The sequence below is a fragment of the Danio rerio genome, chromosome 6 (assembly GCF_049306965.1).
Source record: "Danio rerio strain Tuebingen ecotype United States chromosome 6, GRCz12tu, whole genome shotgun sequence".
Classification (NCBI taxonomy): domain Eukaryota; kingdom Metazoa; phylum Chordata; class Actinopteri; order Cypriniformes; family Danionidae; genus Danio; species Danio rerio.
Window position 1 is genome coordinate 3316092 of NC_133181.1, and position 21310 is coordinate 3337401.

At 35.3% G+C, this 21310-nt stretch overlaps 2 protein-coding genes across 19 annotated transcripts in view; one reads left to right on the plus strand and one right to left on the minus strand.

Annotated features, from left to right (window-relative positions):
- The window catches only part of szt2 (SZT2 subunit of KICSTOR complex), a 174765-nt gene extending 161613 nt beyond the window's left edge, over nt 1-13152 (plus strand). For 14 of the 18 annotated variants that reach the window (XM_073953538.1, XM_073953540.1, XM_073953546.1 and 11 more), the window contains 4 exons: nt 1287-1752; nt 6273-6386; nt 9542-9610; nt 9714-12283. In XM_073953538.1, coding sequence (XP_073809639.1) covers nt 1287-1752; nt 6273-6386; nt 9542-9610; nt 9714-9857 — 793 coding nt within the window. In that variant the 3' untranslated portion in view covers nt 9858-12283. Of the gene's footprint in view, nt 1-1286; nt 1753-6272; nt 6387-9541; nt 9611-9713; nt 12284-12933 lie in introns of those variants that run through there. The other 4 variants (XM_073953541.1, XM_073953547.1, XM_073953551.1 and 1 more) reach the window with 1 other exon arrangement.
- On the minus strand, nt 12888-20770 carry hyi (hydroxypyruvate isomerase). The gene is made up of 8 exons (NM_200334.2): nt 20414-20770; nt 19306-19417; nt 17714-17828; nt 16584-16662; nt 16450-16499; nt 15679-15748; nt 14708-14842; nt 12888-13354 (listed from the first exon to the last, which is right to left on the minus strand). The coding sequence occupies exons 1-8, from the start codon at nt 20610-20612 to the stop codon at nt 13284-13286; spliced, it is 831 nt and encodes a 276-aa protein (NP_956628.2). The 5' UTR covers nt 20613-20770; the 3' UTR covers nt 12888-13283.
- Nucleotides 20771-21310: the final 540 nt, after the last annotated feature.

Here is a 21310-nt window from a genome sequence, read left to right on the forward strand (position 1 = left end):
GCGAAAAAAACATAAAAGCAGGTAAAATGTCATATAAAAGAATGAAGAAAATAATAACAATATTATTTAAATTATTATTATTATCATTATTAATAATAATAATTATAATATTACTATTATTATTATTATTATTATTATTATTATTATTATTATTATTATTATTATTATTTAATAATAATAACACTAATACTAACAATAATAATAATGAATTACAAATAATTTATAATTATAATTTCCTATTATAACAATATAATAATACAGTTAATTATAACATAAATATTGTGTAAATTAAAAATATTACATAAATGCATAAATAAACATTTGGACAATGGACATATTAAAACCTATACATAACTGATATACTACAGCGGTGATCTACTTATACATATACTCCAAATGGGTAACTATACACTAAACCTAAGACAGACTATTCAAGAACTTTACATTAAAAAAAAAAAAAAAAAAAACAATACTGGGCAATGTTTTGTGCAAAGGAGGTATTTAAGGTCGAAGAAAACAAGTAGGTCAACTTGATTGACAAGTAAACATTGTTTTCCTTGTTGAGTTGTTATATGATGGAGTTTAAGAAAAGTGTCTGGTTCATATCGTTAGAAGAGTATTTCTACAGGTGGTTTGTCAAGCCCACTTACCTGTGTGAGACACACTCAGAAATCCACAATATTTTTTTTCTAGAGGGATACAGTAAGAAAGTGTCTGGTGCATAGAGTGTGTTTTCTATGGGGCTGTCTCGATACTGGAAAAGCGTCCATTTCCCGCAAACATTTGAGCGATGTTGAGCGCGTTCTTAAACATCGCTGATTTGCCATTGTGTTCACATGCTCAACAGAAATGACTGTGATTGGCCGTGAAGGTCATCGGTTCACCGAACTCACCGCTGTTTACTGAGTGTAACCACAAATAGAGGAACACTGGAGTGTTTTAAAGCCGTGATTCATCAGCGGATCACTCGTATGTCAGCTTACAGACAAACCAGCTGATCGACGTGACTTTGAAACAGTCCAGTGTGTTTAAGAACGTGCTTCACATCGCCCAAATGTTCGCGGGAATTGGACGCTTTTAAAATTTCAGTACTGATTGGTATCGAATTCCAGTGTCGAGACAACCTTAGTTTTCTACATGTGGTTTGTCAAGCCCACTCACCTGTGTGAGGCATACTCAGAATTGCCTAATATTTTGATGTTTTGAGGTATTCCAAAATGCATAACAATTTAACACTCCGCTAAGTCTTCTGATGTTTCCTGCATGCATTTCTGTGCTGTTCTCAGGTTGCGCTTTTACGTGATCATGACAAGTCAGCGCGAGCTCTTCCCTCGTCTGACCGCAGACATGCGCAGATTCAAGAAGCTCCCTCCGATCCACCGTGAGGCCGGAGAGTCCAGTGGCCGCACGCCAGCGGAGCGCTCTGAGACGCCGGAGCCTGAGCTGGAGCTGTGGGAGGACACCAGTGACTCTGAGCCCACAGATGCAGATGCAGACGCAGACGCACACTTCTACCTGTGTCCGCTGTTCCCTCTGCTCAGCTCTGAGGTGTCGTCTGCGCGCCGGCAGATCCAGGGCAGCGTGGAGCAGGCCATGGCTCACTGCCGCCGGGATAACCTTTGGAGGAGACTCTTCCACGGGGAACACCTTGCTCTGGACAAGCTCAAACTCAGCAAACTGACCTTCGCGGAGCTGGAGGAGCTGCTGGACGCCGTGCAGAGCCGCTCAGTGGGAGAGATCGACCCACAACTGGTATTAACACACACAAAAATATGGATGGATGGATGGATAGATAGACGGATAGATATATGAATAGATAGACGAATAGATACAACGATAGATAGATAGATAGATAGATAGATAGATAGATAGATAGATAGATAGATAGATAGATAGATAGATAGATAGATAGATAGACGGACGGACGGACGGACGGACGGACGGACGGACGGACGGACGGACGGACGGATGGACGGACGGACGGATGGATGGATGGATAAATGAAACAATGTAATGATGGATGGAAAGAAGGATGGATGGATGGATGGATGAACGATAGATAGATAGATAGATAGATAGATAGATAGATAGATAGATAGATAGATAGATAGATAGATAGATAGATAGATAGATAGATAGATAGATAGATAGATAGATAGATAGATAGATTCATTAAGGAATGAACGGTGTAATTTCTTGTATTAATTATAGCAAAAAGATATAGCTCAAGCTCAAGAAATATATATTATTTTGTTTCACTATATTATAATATTTTATATTTATGTTGTAGATTTGCCCTAGTAAGCCCTTTTAGTCTAGTTTGCCCTTATTTAGAACTTGCATTTTCCATGAATTAAAGAAATAAGAAAATGAAGGAATAGAAATAAGAAAAAAATCTAAATCTTTACGTTTATTATTTAATATTTTTTATGTACAATAATTTTTTATTATTTTTTATTATTATTGTTTTCGGGGGAAAATATATTATGTCTTGAGAGTTGCATGTGAAATTTGGAAAAACAAAGCCTCATATTTTTGAGGATTAAAATTTATTTTCTAATTAAAGTAGTAATAAAATACTTTAAATTTAATACTTCTCAAATTGAAAAACAAAATTGTGATTTTTACATTTATTATTATTATAATTGTTATTATTATCATTATTATTATTATTATTATTATTTACTTGTTGCTGTTACAAAACATAAAGGCGCAGCGGGTAGCGCTCTCACCTAACAGCAAAAAGGTCGCTGGTTCGAGCCTTGACTGGGCCAGTTGGCATTTCTGTGTGGAGTTTGCATGTCCTCCTCATGTTGGCGTGGGTTTCCTCCGGGTGCTCCCGTTTCCCCCACAGTCCAAACACATGCGGTACAGGTGAATTGGGTAAGCTAAACTGTCCGTAGTGAATAGAAATGTATGGGTGTTTTCCAGTGATGGGTTGCAGCTGGAAGGGCATTCGCTGTATAAAACATATGCTGGATAAGTTAGCGGTTCATTCCGATGTGGCAACCCTGGATTAATTAAAGGACTAAGCCAAAATGAAAATAAATGAATGAGTGATTGATACAAAACATATAAAGAGAAATGAGAGTAGGATCAGAAACCCTGCCGACACTCTCTTTAGTCTATAGGAAACCACTAGAAAACTGCGTGTTTGCATGTATTGCGTTTATTCAGGCTCTGTGTTGAATATGTGCCTGACAACAAACATGCTAATGCTGCGCTCCGTGTGGAAAACTTGCGCCCTCCTCATCACCACATCACAATAAACATCAGCTGATTAGCACAGGAAATCAGCCCTGTAATATTACATTGCGTTCCTAACGGCTGCTGTTAGTGATCTGATTACACAGCAGGCAGGAAAGACTGGAAATGCAACACACATCACTGTGTTTCAGACAGCACAGCTATGTTTGGCTTCTGAAATTGAGGAAAACTCATTCATTCATTTTCTTTCTGCTTAGTACCTTTATTCTTTAGGGGTCGCCACAGCGGAATGAACCGCCAACTTTTACAGCATACGTTTTACACAGCGAATGCCCTTCCGGCTGCAACCCAGTACTGGGAAACACCCATACACACTCATTCACACGCATACACATTTAATTCCCCTATAGCGCATATGTTTGGACTGGGAGGGAAACCGAAGCACCCGGAGGAAACCCATGCCAACTTGAGGAGAACATGCAAACTCCACACAGAAATGCAAACTGACCCTGCCAAGGCTCAAACCAGCGAGCTTCTTGCTGTGAGGTGACAGTGCTAACCACTGAGCCACCCCATAATCACTTTTACAATACCAAAACAATTACAGTAGTCAACATTTGAAGTGGATTGTCACCATTCATCAAAGCTGTCCTAAAACTAATGAACAACGCTCGTTCTTGTTTTTGGACAACGTTGAAAAGCTTTATTGATCCGCTTCAGATGTTGACTCCAGCATGATTAAGATGTTTTTTAGCCTGAGCTTCTGTGTTCCTCCACCCATACGTGACAGGATCAGATGGTCTTTCCAAACCTGCATCTCAATGGCGTTTGATTGCTGATCTGTTCATGCGGCGTTTGCTTCTGTATTCCCTTCACACACACAGAAGTGCTCAGTCAATTCTAGCATTCGGCTGCTCCTCTGCCACAACTGCTACTGCTAATGTGAGCGCTGGGATGATATATACTGCTGTCAAAGCCATACTCGTGACCAAGTAGAGATGTGCTCTTACTGTCACAGCAGGCCCACACAAACCTGCTGCAAATGACTAACAGTTTCACCTGAGTGTGAGCGCTGCCTTCCTTCGGTGTTGTTTAGTTGATTGAATAGTAATATTTTGGTGCACAGGCTGATCTGATCTAAACACTAATACGCTGATCCAGGCTTTCAGGAGCTCAAAGGCTTTTTAACAAGCAGATTTTTATTAAGGTGTAAATATTGAATAATCAATCATCATTCATTCGTTTTCTTTTCAGCTTGGTCCCTTTATTATTAAGGGGTTGCCACAGCGGAATGAACCACCTACTTATCCAGCATATGTTTTACTCAGCGCATGCCCTTCCAGCTGCAACCCATCACTAAGAAACACTGATACACTCTTGCATTCGCACACATACACTACGGACAATTTAGCTTATTCAGTCGACCTATAGCGCCTGTGTTTGGACTGGGAGGGAAACCGGAACACCCGGAGGATACCCCTGCCAACATGAGGAGAACATGCAAACTCCACAGAGAAATGCAAACTGACCCAGCCAAGGCTCGAACCAGCGAGGTTCTTGCTATGAGGTGACAGTGCTAACCACTGAGCCACTGCGCTGCCCCATAATCAATACCAAAATAATTACAGTAGTCAACATTTGAAGTGGATCGTCACCATTCATCAAAGCTGTCCGAAAACTACTGAACAACACTCGTTCTTGATTTTGGACAACGTTGAAAAGCTTTTTTGATCCGCTTCAGATGTTTAGATGTTTTTTAACACTGATACACTCTTTGCATTCGCACGCATACACTTTGGACAATTTAGCTTATTCAATCGACCTTTAGCGCTTGTGTTTGGACTTGAAGCAGCAACCTTCTTGCTGTGAAGTGAATGTGCTACCCTCTAGGCCACCGTGACGCCGATACTAAATAATATTTAGTGAAAATATAAGAATATAGAAATGTTTTTATTTTAAAGTCCAACTTAAAGTGCAATTTACAATGTTTAGTTTGCTAGTGTCTTCTGTTAGTCTCATGGTGAATCCGTGCAGGTGAATCCACTTAACAAAACCTGAAATTTCGAAGTCATATTCATATTTTTCATTAAATAAAACAGATATTGACATTTTATTCAAAAGCCAAATCCATTTATTTGGATAATCATTTCCTGGCAGAGATTACTACTTGATTTATTGTAAAATTAGTAATAATAATGTCAAAGATCTGTGCCAAAAAAAGATCTCTTTTATAATTATAATTAAAAATAAGTTCCCACTTTATATTGTTACATTTAAATTTATAATTCATTACAGTGCACTTATGTACATGTTTTCACATTGCCCTTATATTTTAAAAATGATCTGCATGTAGTTTCTTCTTTAGTTACATTTAAAGTTGAAAGCAGAAGTTTACATATACTGTATAAAAAGGCACAGAACCGTTGTTTTAGAGTGGCCATCACAAAGCCCTGACCTCAATCCTATAGGAAATGTGTGGGCAGAGTTTAAAAAGCTTGTGCGAGCAAGACAGCCTACACATCTGACTCAGTTACACCAGTTCTGTCAGGAGGAATGGGACAAAATTCCTGCAAACTATTGTGAGAAGCTTGTAGAAGGACACCTAAAACATTTGACCAAAGTTATACAGTTTAAAAGCAAAGCTACAAAATACCAAGAAAATGTTTGTAAACTTTTGACTGTCTAAAAAATTAATAAAAAATTCTCACATAAAAAAAATTCTCTTATTATTCTGGCATTTAGTAAATAATTTAAGTAATCCGAAAGGACCTAAAATAGTAAACGTTTAGTATGATTTACCATCAGACATTTTTTAAAAATTCATCCCTTACACCTTAACCCACCCTTAAACCTACCCATACCACGAAACCCAGCCTCATAAGTGTTGTGCAGCACATTATAATCACAATAAGTACAATTTACTAAGTAAGTAGTAGTTAAGGCTAATATGAAGTGGGATTACACATAATTCTCAATAAAAGTGTGAAATTATTTTTAGTTGTGATTTTCTAACCCTCGTATCATTGCTAAACCCACATGAGTTTCTTGTGTTTATGTTTTTGCAGGACTGCTTTCTGAACATGAGTCCCGCCTGGTATCAGAGTCTCATCAAAGTTCTGCTCTCGCGTTTCCCACAAAACTGCAGGCATTTTAAAGATGACAGCGGCGTACAGTATCTGGTAAGAGACTCAGACTTACTACCAACCGAGTTTTAGATGTACAGTATTGTTGAATATTTGGAGTTGGAACAGTTTTCTGGTGTTTTAAAGACCCTTTAAGTTCACCGAGGCTACATTCAAAGGGCTAGTTCACCAGAGAAATCACTATTTACTCACCCGGAAGTGTTTCTAAACTTTAAACCTCTGTTGAAGCTGGAAACCTGTCACCATTGACTTCCATAGTATTTAGTTTATCTATAATGGAAGTCAATGTTGACAGGTTTTTTAGCATTCTTCAAAATATCTTCTTTTGTGTTAACCTTTTACTCTGTTGAACAAAATTAATATATTTTGAGAAAAGCTGGAAACCTGTCACCATTGACTTCCATATAATTTTGTTTGTCCTACTATGGAAGTCAATGGTGACAGGTTTGCAGCATTCTTCAAAATATCTTTTGTGTTAAACCTTTATGAGTTTCTTTACTCTGTTGAACACTAAACAAGATATTTTGAAGAAATCTGGAAACCTGTAACCATTGACTTCCATAGTAAGAAAAACAAAAATACTATGGAAGGCAATGGTGACAGGTTTGCAGCATTCTTCAAAATATCTTCTTTTCTGTTAAACCTTTAAGACTGTCTTTACTCTGAACACTAAAAAATATATTTTGAAGAAAGCTGGAAACTTGTAACCATTGCCTTCCATAGTATTTTTGTTTTTCTTACTATGTAAGTCAATGGTGACAGGTTACAGCATTCTTCAAAATATCTTCTTTTGTGTCCATTAGACACTCTTAAAGGTTTGTAACCACTTGACGGAGAATACGCATGAGTAAATTTTCATTTTTGGGGTGAACTACCCCTTTAAACTGTTCTTTATTCCATGTTGTTGTGGGTTTGTTTGTGAAGTCAGCAGGAGTGGTGCTGGTCTGTCATACAGTAGTGCAGTACAGTACATTAACAGGCCAGAAGTGCTGATGGTAAAGTGCTCTTACATCATTATTCCCATGAAGGACTTTGAACTTGATTACTTGAGGCCACTGAAACACGTGGTCATCCGTGGTGCATTATGAGACATCAGTGACTGGGTTCCAGCTAAAGTGCCCCATTAAGCTTTTTCACATATGACCTTTCCTGTAGTGAGTAATGCAGCTGTTTGCGAATGTGAAAGGTGCTCAATGTGCATCAAAGTCTAGATGAAAAAGAAGCAAGTGAACCCGATCTGCATAAAATGTGTCGCCTATGATTCCAGATTTAGTTCCTGCACAAACCAACAGGGCTAAAACCTATTGTGCAGAGCAGTTTGTGGTGTACAGAGATGCACTGTCAATGGGGAAGACTAACCTAAGAGCATGCGCACAAACCTTACACGTAGTCCACCATTGATGTTGTAACTGTTACGAGACGTAACGTGTCTGAATAGGGTTGACACAATGTGTCTGAATTGGGTTGACCAATCAGAACAGAGTGGAACTATCTGACCAATCAGAGATGGGACACCTGACCAGTCAGTAGAGAGCACAGCCCACTTACTAATCAAACAACAGTAAAGACATTTGACCAATCAGAGCAGAGTAGAAGCATCTGACAATTCAGAGTAGAATGGAGCTTTCTGACTAATCTGAGCCAAGATACCTGACCAGTCATAAAAGACTCTGACCAATTAAAGCAGAGACATCTTACCAATCAAAACAGAGTGGAATCATCTGACCAATTACAGTAGAATAAAGCTATCTGACCAATCAGAGTAGAATAAAGCTATCTGACCAATCAGTAGAATAAAGCTATCTGACCAATCAGAGCAGAGACATCTTACCAATCAGAGCGGAGTGGAACCATCTGACCAATCAGAGTAGAATAAAGGTATCTGACCAATCAGAGCAGAGACATCTGTATAGTCAGTAGAGAACACAGTCAAGTGACCAATTAAAGCAAAGTAGAGACATCTGACCAATCAGAGCAGAGTAGACCCACCTGACCAATTAGAGTAGAGTGAAACCATTTGACTGAGTAGAATAGAGCTATCTGACCAATCAGAGCCAAGACACCTGACCAGTCAGAAGAGAGCATAGCCATCTGACCAATCACATCAGAGTGGAACCATCTGACCATCAGAGCAGAGCGGAACCATCTGACCAATCAGAGAAGAGCGGAACCATCTGACCAATCAGATCAATCAGAAGAGAGCACAGCCATCTGACCAATTAAAGCAAAGTAGAGACATTTGATCAATCAGAGAAGAGCAGAATTATCTGACGATCCAGAGCAGAGACATCTGTTTAATCAGAAGAGAGTACAGTCATCTGGACCAATCAAAGCAGTGTAGACCCAGAGTAGAATGGAAACATCTGAACAAGCAGAGTAGAATAGAGCTATCTGACCAATAGGAGCAGAGACATCGGATTAGTCAGAATAGCACACAGCCATTTGGACCAATCAGAGCTGAGCCACCTGATCAGTCAGAGCAGAATCATCTGACCAATCAAAGCAGAGCGGAACCATCTGACCAATGACAGCAGAATAAAGAGCTATTTGACCAATCAGAGCAGTGGCACCTGACCATTCAGAAGAGAGCACAGCCATCTGACCAATCAAAGCAAAGTTAGAGACATCTGACCAATCACAGTAGAACTGAAAGTAGAATTGAGCAGTCAGAAGAGAGCACAGCCATCTGACCAATCAAAGCAGAGCCATCAGACTGCTCAGAGTAGGGTAATTTGACCAATAAAAGCAGAACAAAACCATCTGACCAATCAGAGCAGGCTTTCAGAAAGGCGGGGTTTAGAGAGAGAGAGTTTTGATCCCTGATCCAACCATTTCAGACACTCAGGGAAAAGAGCTCATGCTTAATATGAGAATGAGTGTTTCTTGACCTTGGCTGTCCTGTGGGACAAACAAACCACAATTAGCATGAATAGAGGAGAACCAGATGACAATTGAGCTCCATCTCTTCATCCTTCAGTCAGTAATTGGTGGTGATGTGGGTTTCTGCTGATTCCTGAACTGATGATGATGATTTCACCTGCATATTTAAAGAAACAGGGCCTTCTTTTGTTTTCTTCAGGTTAATCTGGGTTCAGTGGATTGTGAAGATCAGAGTTTTATTTAAAGATGAACATGTGAGGGTGACGGCTTTATAGTTTTTAGTTTGAGTCTAAACTCTCTCCTTTCTCCAGGCCGTCCTCAACCAGAAGTTCACAGACTGTTTTGTGCTCGTCTTCCTGGACACACAAGCTGGAAAAACTGTGAGTTTTAATCTGTTGTTCACCACAAAGCTAGCAATGTGAGCTAACCAAATCATATGGTTAGTTTTGACTTCATGCACAAGGTCTCATCTCTTTCCTCCAGAGTCTGAAGGTGGTTTTCCGGGAGCCGTTGCCAGCGCAGACGCAGTCGAGCAGCAGTCCTCCACCGCAACTGGTCTCCATGTACCATCATCTAGAGTCGGTCATCAACACGGCCTGCTATAACCTGTGGACGGGCCTGCTGTGACACTGCAAACAGTGCTTTTCCGACTTACAGTATTTATCTTCTATCTAAAAGCTCTTAAATCAAGGAGCATTTTCTGAATTAGTCGAGAGAATGAAAACACACAGCTTTTCTTACTTCGATTTGTCTGGTGTCTAGTCCAAATATATGAATACTCTTAAATCAAGAAGCTTTTTCTGGACAAGCAAAACACTTCAGATTTGAATATTATTGAGGAGTTCAATTAATGATTGATTTAAAAACACCAACAAAACCACCAGTACACTGCAAAAAATGCTTTTCTTACTTAGATTTTTCGACTGGTTTCTAGTCCAAATATCTAAAAACTCTTAAATCAAGAGGAATTTTCTAGACGAGCAAAACATACTGTCTTGTTTTAAGAAATAATATCCCAATATTAAGAAACAAGCAAAATAATCTGCCAATGGGGTAAGCAAAATAATCTTGTTTTTCCTTTTGACATAATATTATTTTGCTTACCCCATTGGCAGATTATTTTGCTTGTTTTAAGGAAAAACTCCATTAATATTGGGATATTATTTCTTAAAACAAGACAATATGTTTTGCTTGTCTAGAAAATTCTTCTTGATTTAAGAGTTTTTAGATATTTGGACTAGAAATAAGTCGAAAAATCTAAGTAAGAAAAGCATTTTTTGCAGTGTAACCAGTGTTATGAATCTAAAGATGAACACATCCAGTCATGTTCTTGTTTTAAGAAATAATGTCAAGATTACTGCGAGTTCCTTAAAACAAGCTAAATAATCTTATGTCTAAAGGCAAAACCAAGATTATTTTGCTTATTTTAAGGAAAACTTACTTATTATTTCTAAGAATAAGACCATCGTTTTTTTTTGCTTGTCTACAAAATGCTTTTAAGGATTTTTACATTAAAAACAAGACAAAAAAAAATCTAAGTAAGAAAAACTTAGTGTCGTCCTGTTTTCAGAAATATAAAGTCATAATGAAGTGAGTTTCTCATTAAAACAAGCTCAATAATCTGCCAATGTAATAAGCAAAATAGCTTTATTACAAAGTAAAAACAAAATTACTACTTATTTCCCCTATTGGCAGATTATTGAGCTTGTTTGATGGAAAAACTTCATTCTGACTTCTTAAAACCAGACCATATTTTTGCTTGTTGATTTAAATATAGATATATTTGTGCTAGATACAAGACAAAAACTTTAAATAAGAAAAGTTAAAAGGAGACTGAGATCTGAAGCAGTCTCGTGTGTGTTCAGTCGTCACATTTAGTCCTCATTCAGTGCTGTGAATGATCCACTTGTTGGTTTTGGTGAGGACTAGACTGGTTTTGCCATTGAGGTAGTCCTTCTGTCTGCTCTTTTCCTCCATCTCTCAGAAGATGATGCTTTAGATTTGTCTTACATGTCCAGTGTTTTCCCACAAACCACCTGCTGATATTTTTTTTGCCCCATAATGCACCACGTACACTGCAAAAATGTGTATTACTTCAAGTTTTTGTCTTGTTTCTATTCCAGATATCTAAAAATCCCTTAATAAAGAAGCATTTGCTAGACAAGCAGAAAATACTGTGTTGTTTTTAGAAATAATAGGTCAAAATGAAGTGAGTTTTTCCTTCAAACAAGCTCAATAATCTGCCAATAGGGGAAATAAGTAATAATCTTGTTTTTACTTAGTAATAAAGTGGTTTTGCTGACCACATTGGCAGATTGTTTAGCTTATTTTAAGGAAAAACTCACTTCATTTTGACTTTGTATTTCTGAAAACAAGACGACACTTAAAAAAAAAAAATGATTTTCTTGTCTTATTTTTAGTCCAAATATACAGGCAAAAAATTGACTTGTGTTCAGAAATATTAAGTCAAAATTAAGTGATTTTTTTCCTTAAAACAAGCAAAATAATCATGTTTTTGATTTTTTGACTCGTTATTCCTGAAAACAAGATTTTTTGGATGTCTAAAAATGCTTCTTGATTTTTCTAGATAAGAAAAAAAGTGTTTTGTTTCCAGAAATATTAAGTTAAAACGGTGTGTTTTTCCTTAAAACAAGCAAAATAATCTGCCGATAGAAAAAAATTCTCATATCAAAGGGAAAAACAAGATTATTTAGCTTACTCCACTGGTAAAATAAATAGTCTTGTTTTAGGTTTGAAATAAGATTAAAATACTTAATCTTAAAATATTTGTTATCTAGATCTATATTCTATAATCTTATATAAGTATTAACGTTACTTTTCCTCGCCCCACTGCAGATTATTTAGCTTGTTTTAAGGAAAAACTCACTTCATTTTGACTTTGTATTTCCAAAAAAAAAAAAAAAAAACGAGACTGTAAAAAAAATTAAGATTTTCTTGTCTTATTTTTAGTCCTAATATCTAAAATATCCTTATAAGCATTCTGTTAACAAGCAAAAAAAAATGGTCTTGTTTTCAGAAATATTAAGTCAAAATTAAGTGATTTTTTCCTTAAAACAAGCAAAATAATCATGTTTTTGATTTTTTTGACTCGTTATTTCTGAAAACAAGATTTTTTGCATGTCTAAAAATGCTTCTTAATTTTTCTAGACAAGTAAAAAAGTGTTTTGTTTCCAGAATTATTAAGTTAAAACGGTGTGTTTTTCCTTAAAACAAGCAAAATAATCTGCCGATAGAAAAAATTCTAAATAATCTCATATCAAAGGGAAAAAGAAGATTATTTAGCTTACTCCACTGGTAAAATAAATAGTTGTTATAGGTTTGGAATAAGATTAAAATACTTAATTTTAAAATATTTATTAAATAATATATATATAAGATCTATATTCTATAATCTATCTATAATCTTATATTAGTATTAACATTACTTTTCCTCACCCCACTGCAGATTACTGAGCTTGTTTTAAGGAAAAACTCGCTTCATTTCATCTCAGTATTTCTGAAAACAAAAAAATATATATTTTATCCTAAAATGCTTCTGGAGTTGAACTTTTTTAGATATTTGGACTAGAATCAAAAGAAAACCATTTTTACATTTACTTTGTTGTTGTTGTTGCAGTGTATTAGTTTTCACTGCCATTCTATCATCTCAAAAGTGCCTTTATCTTTATTTTCCTTGAACTAGTTGTTCACACTGGACACACGGGCATCATGGGAAACCCTTGACGCATGAAGGAAACCATTGAAACTCTTTAAATGACAGAAATTGAGGAATGTTTTACTGTTTTGTTTCTTTAAAGCACACTGGATGTTTTTCAACAGTAGTTAGTAATCTGTACATTATGTATATAGAGGCGGATTTGTAAGAAACAAATGCTTAACAATAAATCTTAAATTAAACCTCTGACGTCATGTTTCTGAAATGAGAGAAATTAAGTGCTGAAAAGCATGCGGAGGTGAAAGATTATTCCAGTGAGTGAAACTGACGGTTCATTTGAAGCATATTTTAATCTTGTGTGGCCTTTTAGAGCTGATTTAGTCACGTTCTCCTCCATTTCGGCTTCTCCAGTATTTTCGGAGCCACTCCAGACCGGCTTCAGTCGAACCTGGACAATAATATTCACAAATATAAATCAGCAGAAACTCAATTTTCACAATCCTCTGTGTAGCTAATGAACAGCAAAGCCTGGAAATGAAGCCATGAGGATTTACAGCTGTTTGTTTGTTTGTTTGTTTTTTAAACACATTAACATTTTTTTTAAAGGAATTGTATTTGGTACGTCACTTCACTTTGTGCAACTTCATTTCTATTTAGATGTTGATCTTTGGTCTTGGTTTGTGTGCAGTAGACCTGTTAACAAGATCTCATAGATGTTTTGTTTTGGTGTTTTTAAATTCATTTTATTTTGAAAATTAAAAACAAATGAAGAACTAAACTGATTACGCTACAAACTATAAAGACATTTAACCAAAAACATACCAGAAATATCACAAAAAACAGATAAATATAGTACACCCTCAAATTAAATGAATATGAATATCTAAGGAGCTGATCATAAGTTGGTTTACAACATCAGAATCTTTTCAGATTAATGATTTTGATGAATATTAAAGTATAAAGTAATCAAAAAGTAAATGACATTTAGATTAATAAAACATTATTGAACTCTACCGGTTTAAAAAACAACAACTAAAATATAATATTAATAATAATAATAATAATAATAATAATGATAAACTAATTATTATTAATAATATTATGTTGTTGTTAGCAAAATGCAAAATTGTTTCTGTAATGTTTAATACTCTTATGATAATATTACAAAATGTTCATCATTAAAATGTCATCATATAATAATTAACACATATTAATATTAACGCATTTACACAAATAAAAAAAAAACTTAACTGGTTAAAAAACAAAACTTTTTATTTATTGTTTATTATTCCATTGACAATATTACATAAAATGTTAATCATTAAAAAGTCATAATATACTGATTATTTATCTAACACATATATGAATATTAAAGTATTTAAGCAAATCAAAAAGTAAATCACATTTGGACTAATAAATTTTTTTTTTACTTTACTGGCTAAAAAACAAAACTAAAAAAGAAATGATTACGTTATAAGATTTTATATATTATATTATATTATATTATTTTATATTATATTTTATTATATTATGTTATATCATATTATTTTATATGATATATTATTTTATATTTTATTTTATATTGTATTATATTATATTATTTTTATTATTATTTTATATGATATTATATTATTTTTATTATAATATAATATATTTTATTATATTACACATTCATTATTGTGTTTTTACTAAAATGAACATTTGTTTCTGCCTTTTTTTTATTCCTATTATAGTATTACTGTAAATGTTCATCATTAAATCATATATGATCAATATTAAAACTCATAATCAGTGAAGTGACCTTGAGGCTTGTATTCGCAGCCGATGAAGCCCTGATAGTCGAGCTCCTCCAGCAGTCTGAAGATGAAGGAGAAATTGAGCTCTCCAGGGCTGTCTGGCTCATGCCGATCCGGAACCTGAGCTATCTGGATGTGGCCTGATGCAAAATAATAATAATCAATAAGTAATAATAAAACTGGAAAACAGAAAGTATAATAAAGTAATATAACAATATAACAATATAATTTAAAAGCATTTTGTAGACAAGCAAAAAAAAAAACGATGGTCTTATTCTTAATATAACAAAATAATTGCATTTATTTTTTGTTAATATAGGCTGGAATACTAAAACAAACAATAAACATGATAAAATATAGTAAAAAAGCACAACAAAAATCAAACCTGAGCCTGTTTTTACTCAAAAATGTATTGTTTTTCTCTAATTTGTATTCAAGTTCGAAACTAAAATAACCAAAGACAGTTAAACAAAACTTGAAATAAACACAGAACATCGACAAAATATTACTACAAAATGTTCAACAAAAATACAAACTTAGAATGTTAATATTGTAAATATAGGAAATATTTTGACATTTTTATTTTATTTTGTAGAAATTTAAACAGAAATGTTTTATTATTTTATTGTTGTGGTGTTTGTGCATATGTGTATATATGTGTGTATATATGTGTGTGTGTGTGTGTATATATATATATATATATATATATATATATATATATATATATATATATATATATATATATATATATATATATATATATATATATACCCACACACACACTAAAATAAACTTTCTTTATTCAGTTTTCTACAAAATAAAGTAAAAATGCCAAATCGCTACTACTAAAATTCATCAAAATAATACTTTTGAATGTTAAAAATTATTAATAGTAAAGATGTTGAAATATAACGTCTGTTAGGTTGAGACAGACTGCAGCAGGATTATGTATTACCGCAGTAACGGTGAGGTTTACCTGTCATTGGTAAGTATCTCCGTATATTGTGAGTTAAGTTTCCATCCATGATCTGCCAGTGGAAGATGTCCTACAACAGCAGAAGCAGACAAGAACAGTCAGTGTATGGAGAGTCTGAGGTGTGTTTTCTGCAGATGGATGGATGGATGGATAGATAGATGGAAGGATGGATAGATAGATAGATAGATAGATAGATAGATAGATAGATAGATAGATAGATAGATAGATAGATAGATAGATAGATAGATAGATAGATAGATAGATAGATAGATAGATAGATAGATAGATAGATAGATAGATAGATAGATAGATAGATAGATGGATAGATAGATGGATGGATGGATGGATGTGGATGGAAGGATAGATAGATAGATAGATGGATGGATGGATGGATGGATGGATGGATGGAAGGATAGATAGATAGATAGATCGATAGATAGATAGATAGATAGATAGATAGATGGATGGATGGATGGATGGATGGATGGATGGATGGATGGATGGAAGGATGGATGGATGGATGGATGGATGGATGGATGGAAGGATAGATGGATGGATGGATGGAAGGATAGATGGATGGATGGATGGATGGATGGATGGATGGATGGATGGATGGATGGATGGATGGAAGGATAGATAGATAGATGGATGGATGGATGGATGGATGGATGGATGGAAGGATGGAAGGATAGATAGATAGATGGATGGATGGATGGAACAATAGATAGACAGACAGACAGACTAATATATGAGAAATATGAGAAAACTAACCATCTGCATCTTGATGCTGGGATGATCCACTCTCTGCAGAATCTCAGCAGCTACACACCAACACAATAAAACATCAGTAAATGATCCAGAATCAGAAAACACACACTCAATGTTCAGTGTGAGAGAGTGCTGACCCTGATGTGGAGAGTGCAGGAAATATCGTGGGTCTGTGATCCTGCTGTTGATCGGCTCAATCAGACCAAGCAGACCTTCCTGAAGAGCAAAGACAAACTGTTTTTGGGCGATGAAGACAATTTTTGATCGTTTTTTTTTTTTTTTTTTGCAAAATATGTGACCTACAGGTACTAAAAGTTAGGTGTAAGTAAAAGAGTTTTTAGTGATTATTGATCAAATTAGCAGCATTGAAGAGTTATATAGTATAGTATCGTTTTAAAAGCTCTCAAATTCAGCCTTACACTAAATTACAGCATCAAAACCATCCAGCCAAACCACGGTATTAAATGTAGAGACCCGGTGGAGAGTTACAACATCACGAAATCAAAAACAAAACAAATGTTTCAAGCACTGTAGGAGTATTTCAGTAAGCATTGGAGGAAGACTACAATGATATTTATATATACTCATTTATGTTATATATTATTTTATGCTGTAAATAATAATAAATAAATAATTTTTAAAAATATGTAAGACCTAAGAACACAAGACTGCAGTCAATTAAAATTTGGACTTTGAACTTTTGATTTCAAATTTTTTAATTTAATTTTTATTTATTTTTTTAGTTTTTTTATTCTTAAATAAAGATTTGGAATTCTAAAACTTTGATTTAGAATTCTAAAATTGTGATTTTTAGTTGTAAATTTAGATTTGGAATTCTAATATTTTGATTTGGAATTCAACATTGTTAATTTAGAATTAAAAAACTTTGATTAATATTTCTAAAATTTAAATTTGGAATTAAATTTAGATTTAGAATTTAAAAAAAAATTTTTTTGTAAATTTAGATTTGGAATTCTAATATTTTGAATTGGAATTCAACAATGTTAATTTAGAATTCAAAACTTAAAATTAGAATTCAAAAACTTTGATTATTAACTCTAAAATTTAGATTTGGAAATCTCAAAAAATATATATATTTTTGTAACTTTAGAATTTGGAATTCTAAATTTTTTTTTTTTTTTTGTAAATTTAAATTTGGAATTTTACAATTTTGATTTTTAATTGTAGATTTTGAATTGGATTTCTAATGACTTAGATTTGGATTCTATAATTTTGATTTAGAAATTTTAAGGGGGTCAAAGGTCACCTTGTCTAGCACACCTGCTGCATGCTTCAGATTGTGCACAAACGTATCCTCCATCTGCAGGGCAAGAGCGCAGCGTTCAGACCCCGCCGGGACCCTGCCAGCCATCAAGTGAATCCTGGAGACACACATGAACATCACATATACACCATCCTCATGCTCCACCGATGGAGAAAACACACCTCAGAGCTTCAGCAAGAACAGTTCAGCACAAATCTGAACATTTCAGTAAGTAAAGCTTCATGTCTTCCTCACAGCAGCTTCAGTATGCGCTTGTTTTATGCTTTATATAATATGAGTGGAACATCCAGCAGTCCACTGTGAATATAAATCAGCTGAAGGACTGTTATTGCTGCTGTGTTTTGTTCATTTGAGTCCTAACCAGACAACAAAAAGACAAAGCAGGAAAAGTGAGCTCTTCCATGCAAATCTCTGAATAAATATTGATTTGGATTTCTGTATGGTCGGAGTTTTCAGAAAGCTTGAGTTTCAGTCAGCCAATACTCCCTTTTTGTGTGGACAAACAGTAAAAATGTGTAGAAAAAAAGTGCATTTTTGAAAATACTCATGCTTGTGTGGACAGGGCTTTAAAGGGTCATGACACCCCCCACTTTCGGTTCAAGTCTACCTCAGAATTTTTTCAAAAGATGCATGATAATGGGCGTGGAGCTCTGTGAGCAAAGGGCAAGAGTGGGCGTGGCCAGCAGGGGAGAAGGAGGGGAGCGAACAACTGTTGTCAGTCGGCTCACAAAATGAGACACAAACCATGAGGAGACGCATGACTTTATAGCTAACAAAGTTAAAATGCAAAGAAACAAACGGTAATTTAATGCTCAGCTACATTTGTTATTTGTAATTTCATATACAGATAACCACAATTTATATCATTTTAAAGATAAGCATGTTCATATAAACACTATAAATGATGACTTCTCCCTCAATCCCCGGGTCTGAATGCAGACTCTCTTGCCCTGCCTATTTTAACCATTAGCCCTGTTGGTAATCTGGAGGATTTAGGCAAACACAGCAGCACGGTGATGTGTCTAAATGTGAACGAACTCCTGATAAAGGACAAAGTCCACAATTCTCTGTCATACTCGTACTGCTCTCCTGACAAAAATGCTTGCTGCACACAAACAGCTCTGCTGTATCGATCCTGACAGCATCGCGGGGAAACAGACACACAACCCTTCATGAATGGATGAATACTGTGTGCTGTGTGTTTGTGTCTCAGAGCTTGGCACTGGCAGGTCTGCCTTGTCTTCGTAAAGCACGTGCAGGCATGAATAATTAAGAAGCCGGCTCTTCTCATAGGATAAGAAAACTCCGCTATGAATAATAATGAGAAACCGACAAAAGCTGACAAACTGACAAATGCTCCAAATTATCCAGTTTACCCCACAATTACAGCTGACAGGTGCCAACATTGCCTTAACTGATGCTCAACAAACACAATTCTGTTAACATCTCAGAAAAAGTACTCGAGGGTTTCATGAACCTTTATGAACATGTAATTGGTGTTTGTTAAATGTGTGACCCCTGAAGGTCGACTGAAGTGTGTTCCTGAAGAGTATTAAACATCCTCACACTCGTACCTCGTGCAGTCGAGTGCTTTAGCGTACTGAACAGCCAAATCCAAACCCTGCCTGAACTCCTGCTCTCTCCCAGGAACAGCAGCCAATCCCAGATCTCCAGCTGACGCGTCACCTGCGGGAACACAGCAGCTGATTATTACTGATGATAACTATCAGCACTTAATTAAAGTGTCTATCCGTCTATCTAGTCATCTGAATATAGTGATCCATCCAGTCGTCCATCCATCCAACCATAGTTTAACCCAAGAATCCATCCATCTATCTATCTATCTATCTATCTATCTATCTATCTATCTATCTATCTATCTATCTATCTATCTATCTAGTCATCCGTCTATCTAGTCATCCATCCATCTATCCATCCATCCATCCATCCATCAATCTATCTATCTATCTATCCATCCATCCATCCGTCCATCCGTCAATCTATGTATCCGTCTATCTATCTATCAAACTATCTATCTATCTATCTATCTATCTATCTAGTCATCCGTCTATCTAGTCATCCATCCATCCATCCATCCATCCATCCATCCATCCATCCATCCATCCATCCATCCATCCATCCATCCATCCATCTATCTATCTATCTATCTATCTATCTATCCATCCATCCATCCGTCCATCCATCAATCTATGTATCCGTCTATCTATCTATCTATCTATCTATCTATCTATCTATCTATCTATCTATCTATCTATCCATCCATCTATCTATCTATCTATCTATCTATCTATCTATCCATCCATCCATCCATCCATCCATCTATCTATCTATCTATCCATCCATCCATCCGTCCATCCGTCAATCTATGTATCCGTCTATCTATCTATCCGTCTATCTATCTATCTATCTATCTATCTATCTATCTATCCATCCATCCATCTATCCGTCAATCTATGTATCTATCTATCTATCTATCTATCTATCTATCTATCTATCTATCTATCTATCTATCTATCTATCTATCTATCTGTCTAAAGTTTGACCCAAGCATCCATCTATTTGTCTATCTAGTCATCTATCTATCCGTTTATGGATCCGTCAATGCACTCGTCTGTTTGTCTGTCGTTCACTCGTGTGTGTGCGTGCGTTTCTTTCTCTCACCAGGAGGAGTGTTTATTAGCACAAACTCGAGCCCCGTCTCCTCTTTGGCTGTCTTTAACTCTTTCAGGTCGGTGTTGTAGAGCCAGGCCGCCTCCACCGCGCGGAACCCCGCACTCGCTGCGGCGCGCATCCGCTGCGGGAACTCCGGCAGCTCCGTGAACAGCCACGAGATATTCGCGCAGAACTTTAACGGCGCCATTAAACACGTCTGCAGCAGGACGAGCACATGCAGCTCGATGACACACTCTGACACACACAAGAAACCAATAACTAACCGAATAACCAAAGTTCAGCGTTTATTGATCAGCACGTGCTCACTGTGTTTACATCTTCAGCGATCAGCTGACTACGCACGTCACGTGCTTCTCCGCACATGCGCATTGGCTCATTTGAGGATCTTGCATTTAAGCCTACTTTTAGTTTTATCATTTGTTTATTTCTTTTATTATTTTATTTTTTATTTTTGCTCTGTTCTGTACATTTTGTGTTTATTTGAATTTCTCCTTTCACTGAATTTGTGTTATACTGCAATTAAAAATCTTTTATTTTTATCTGTTTTTTTATGTTAATATTATATTTTATTGTACCATTATTGCAACGATTTTTAATTTTTTAATTTAATTTTAAATTTTTAAAGCTCTATATGTTTGCTTAACTTAAAAATGGTTAATTAATAGAATAAATAATTATAATTATTATGTATATTTATATAAAACATTTCTAAATGTATTCAAATATAAATTGGACCAAAAAAACAAACAAAATAGTAAAATAAATAGTCAAAAAAATTATAATGAAAAGAAAAATCAATAATGTTTTCATTTTTGGTGCGATTGTTACTATATATTATTATTATTATTATTATTTAAATTAGTATATGTATATTTAATTTATTAT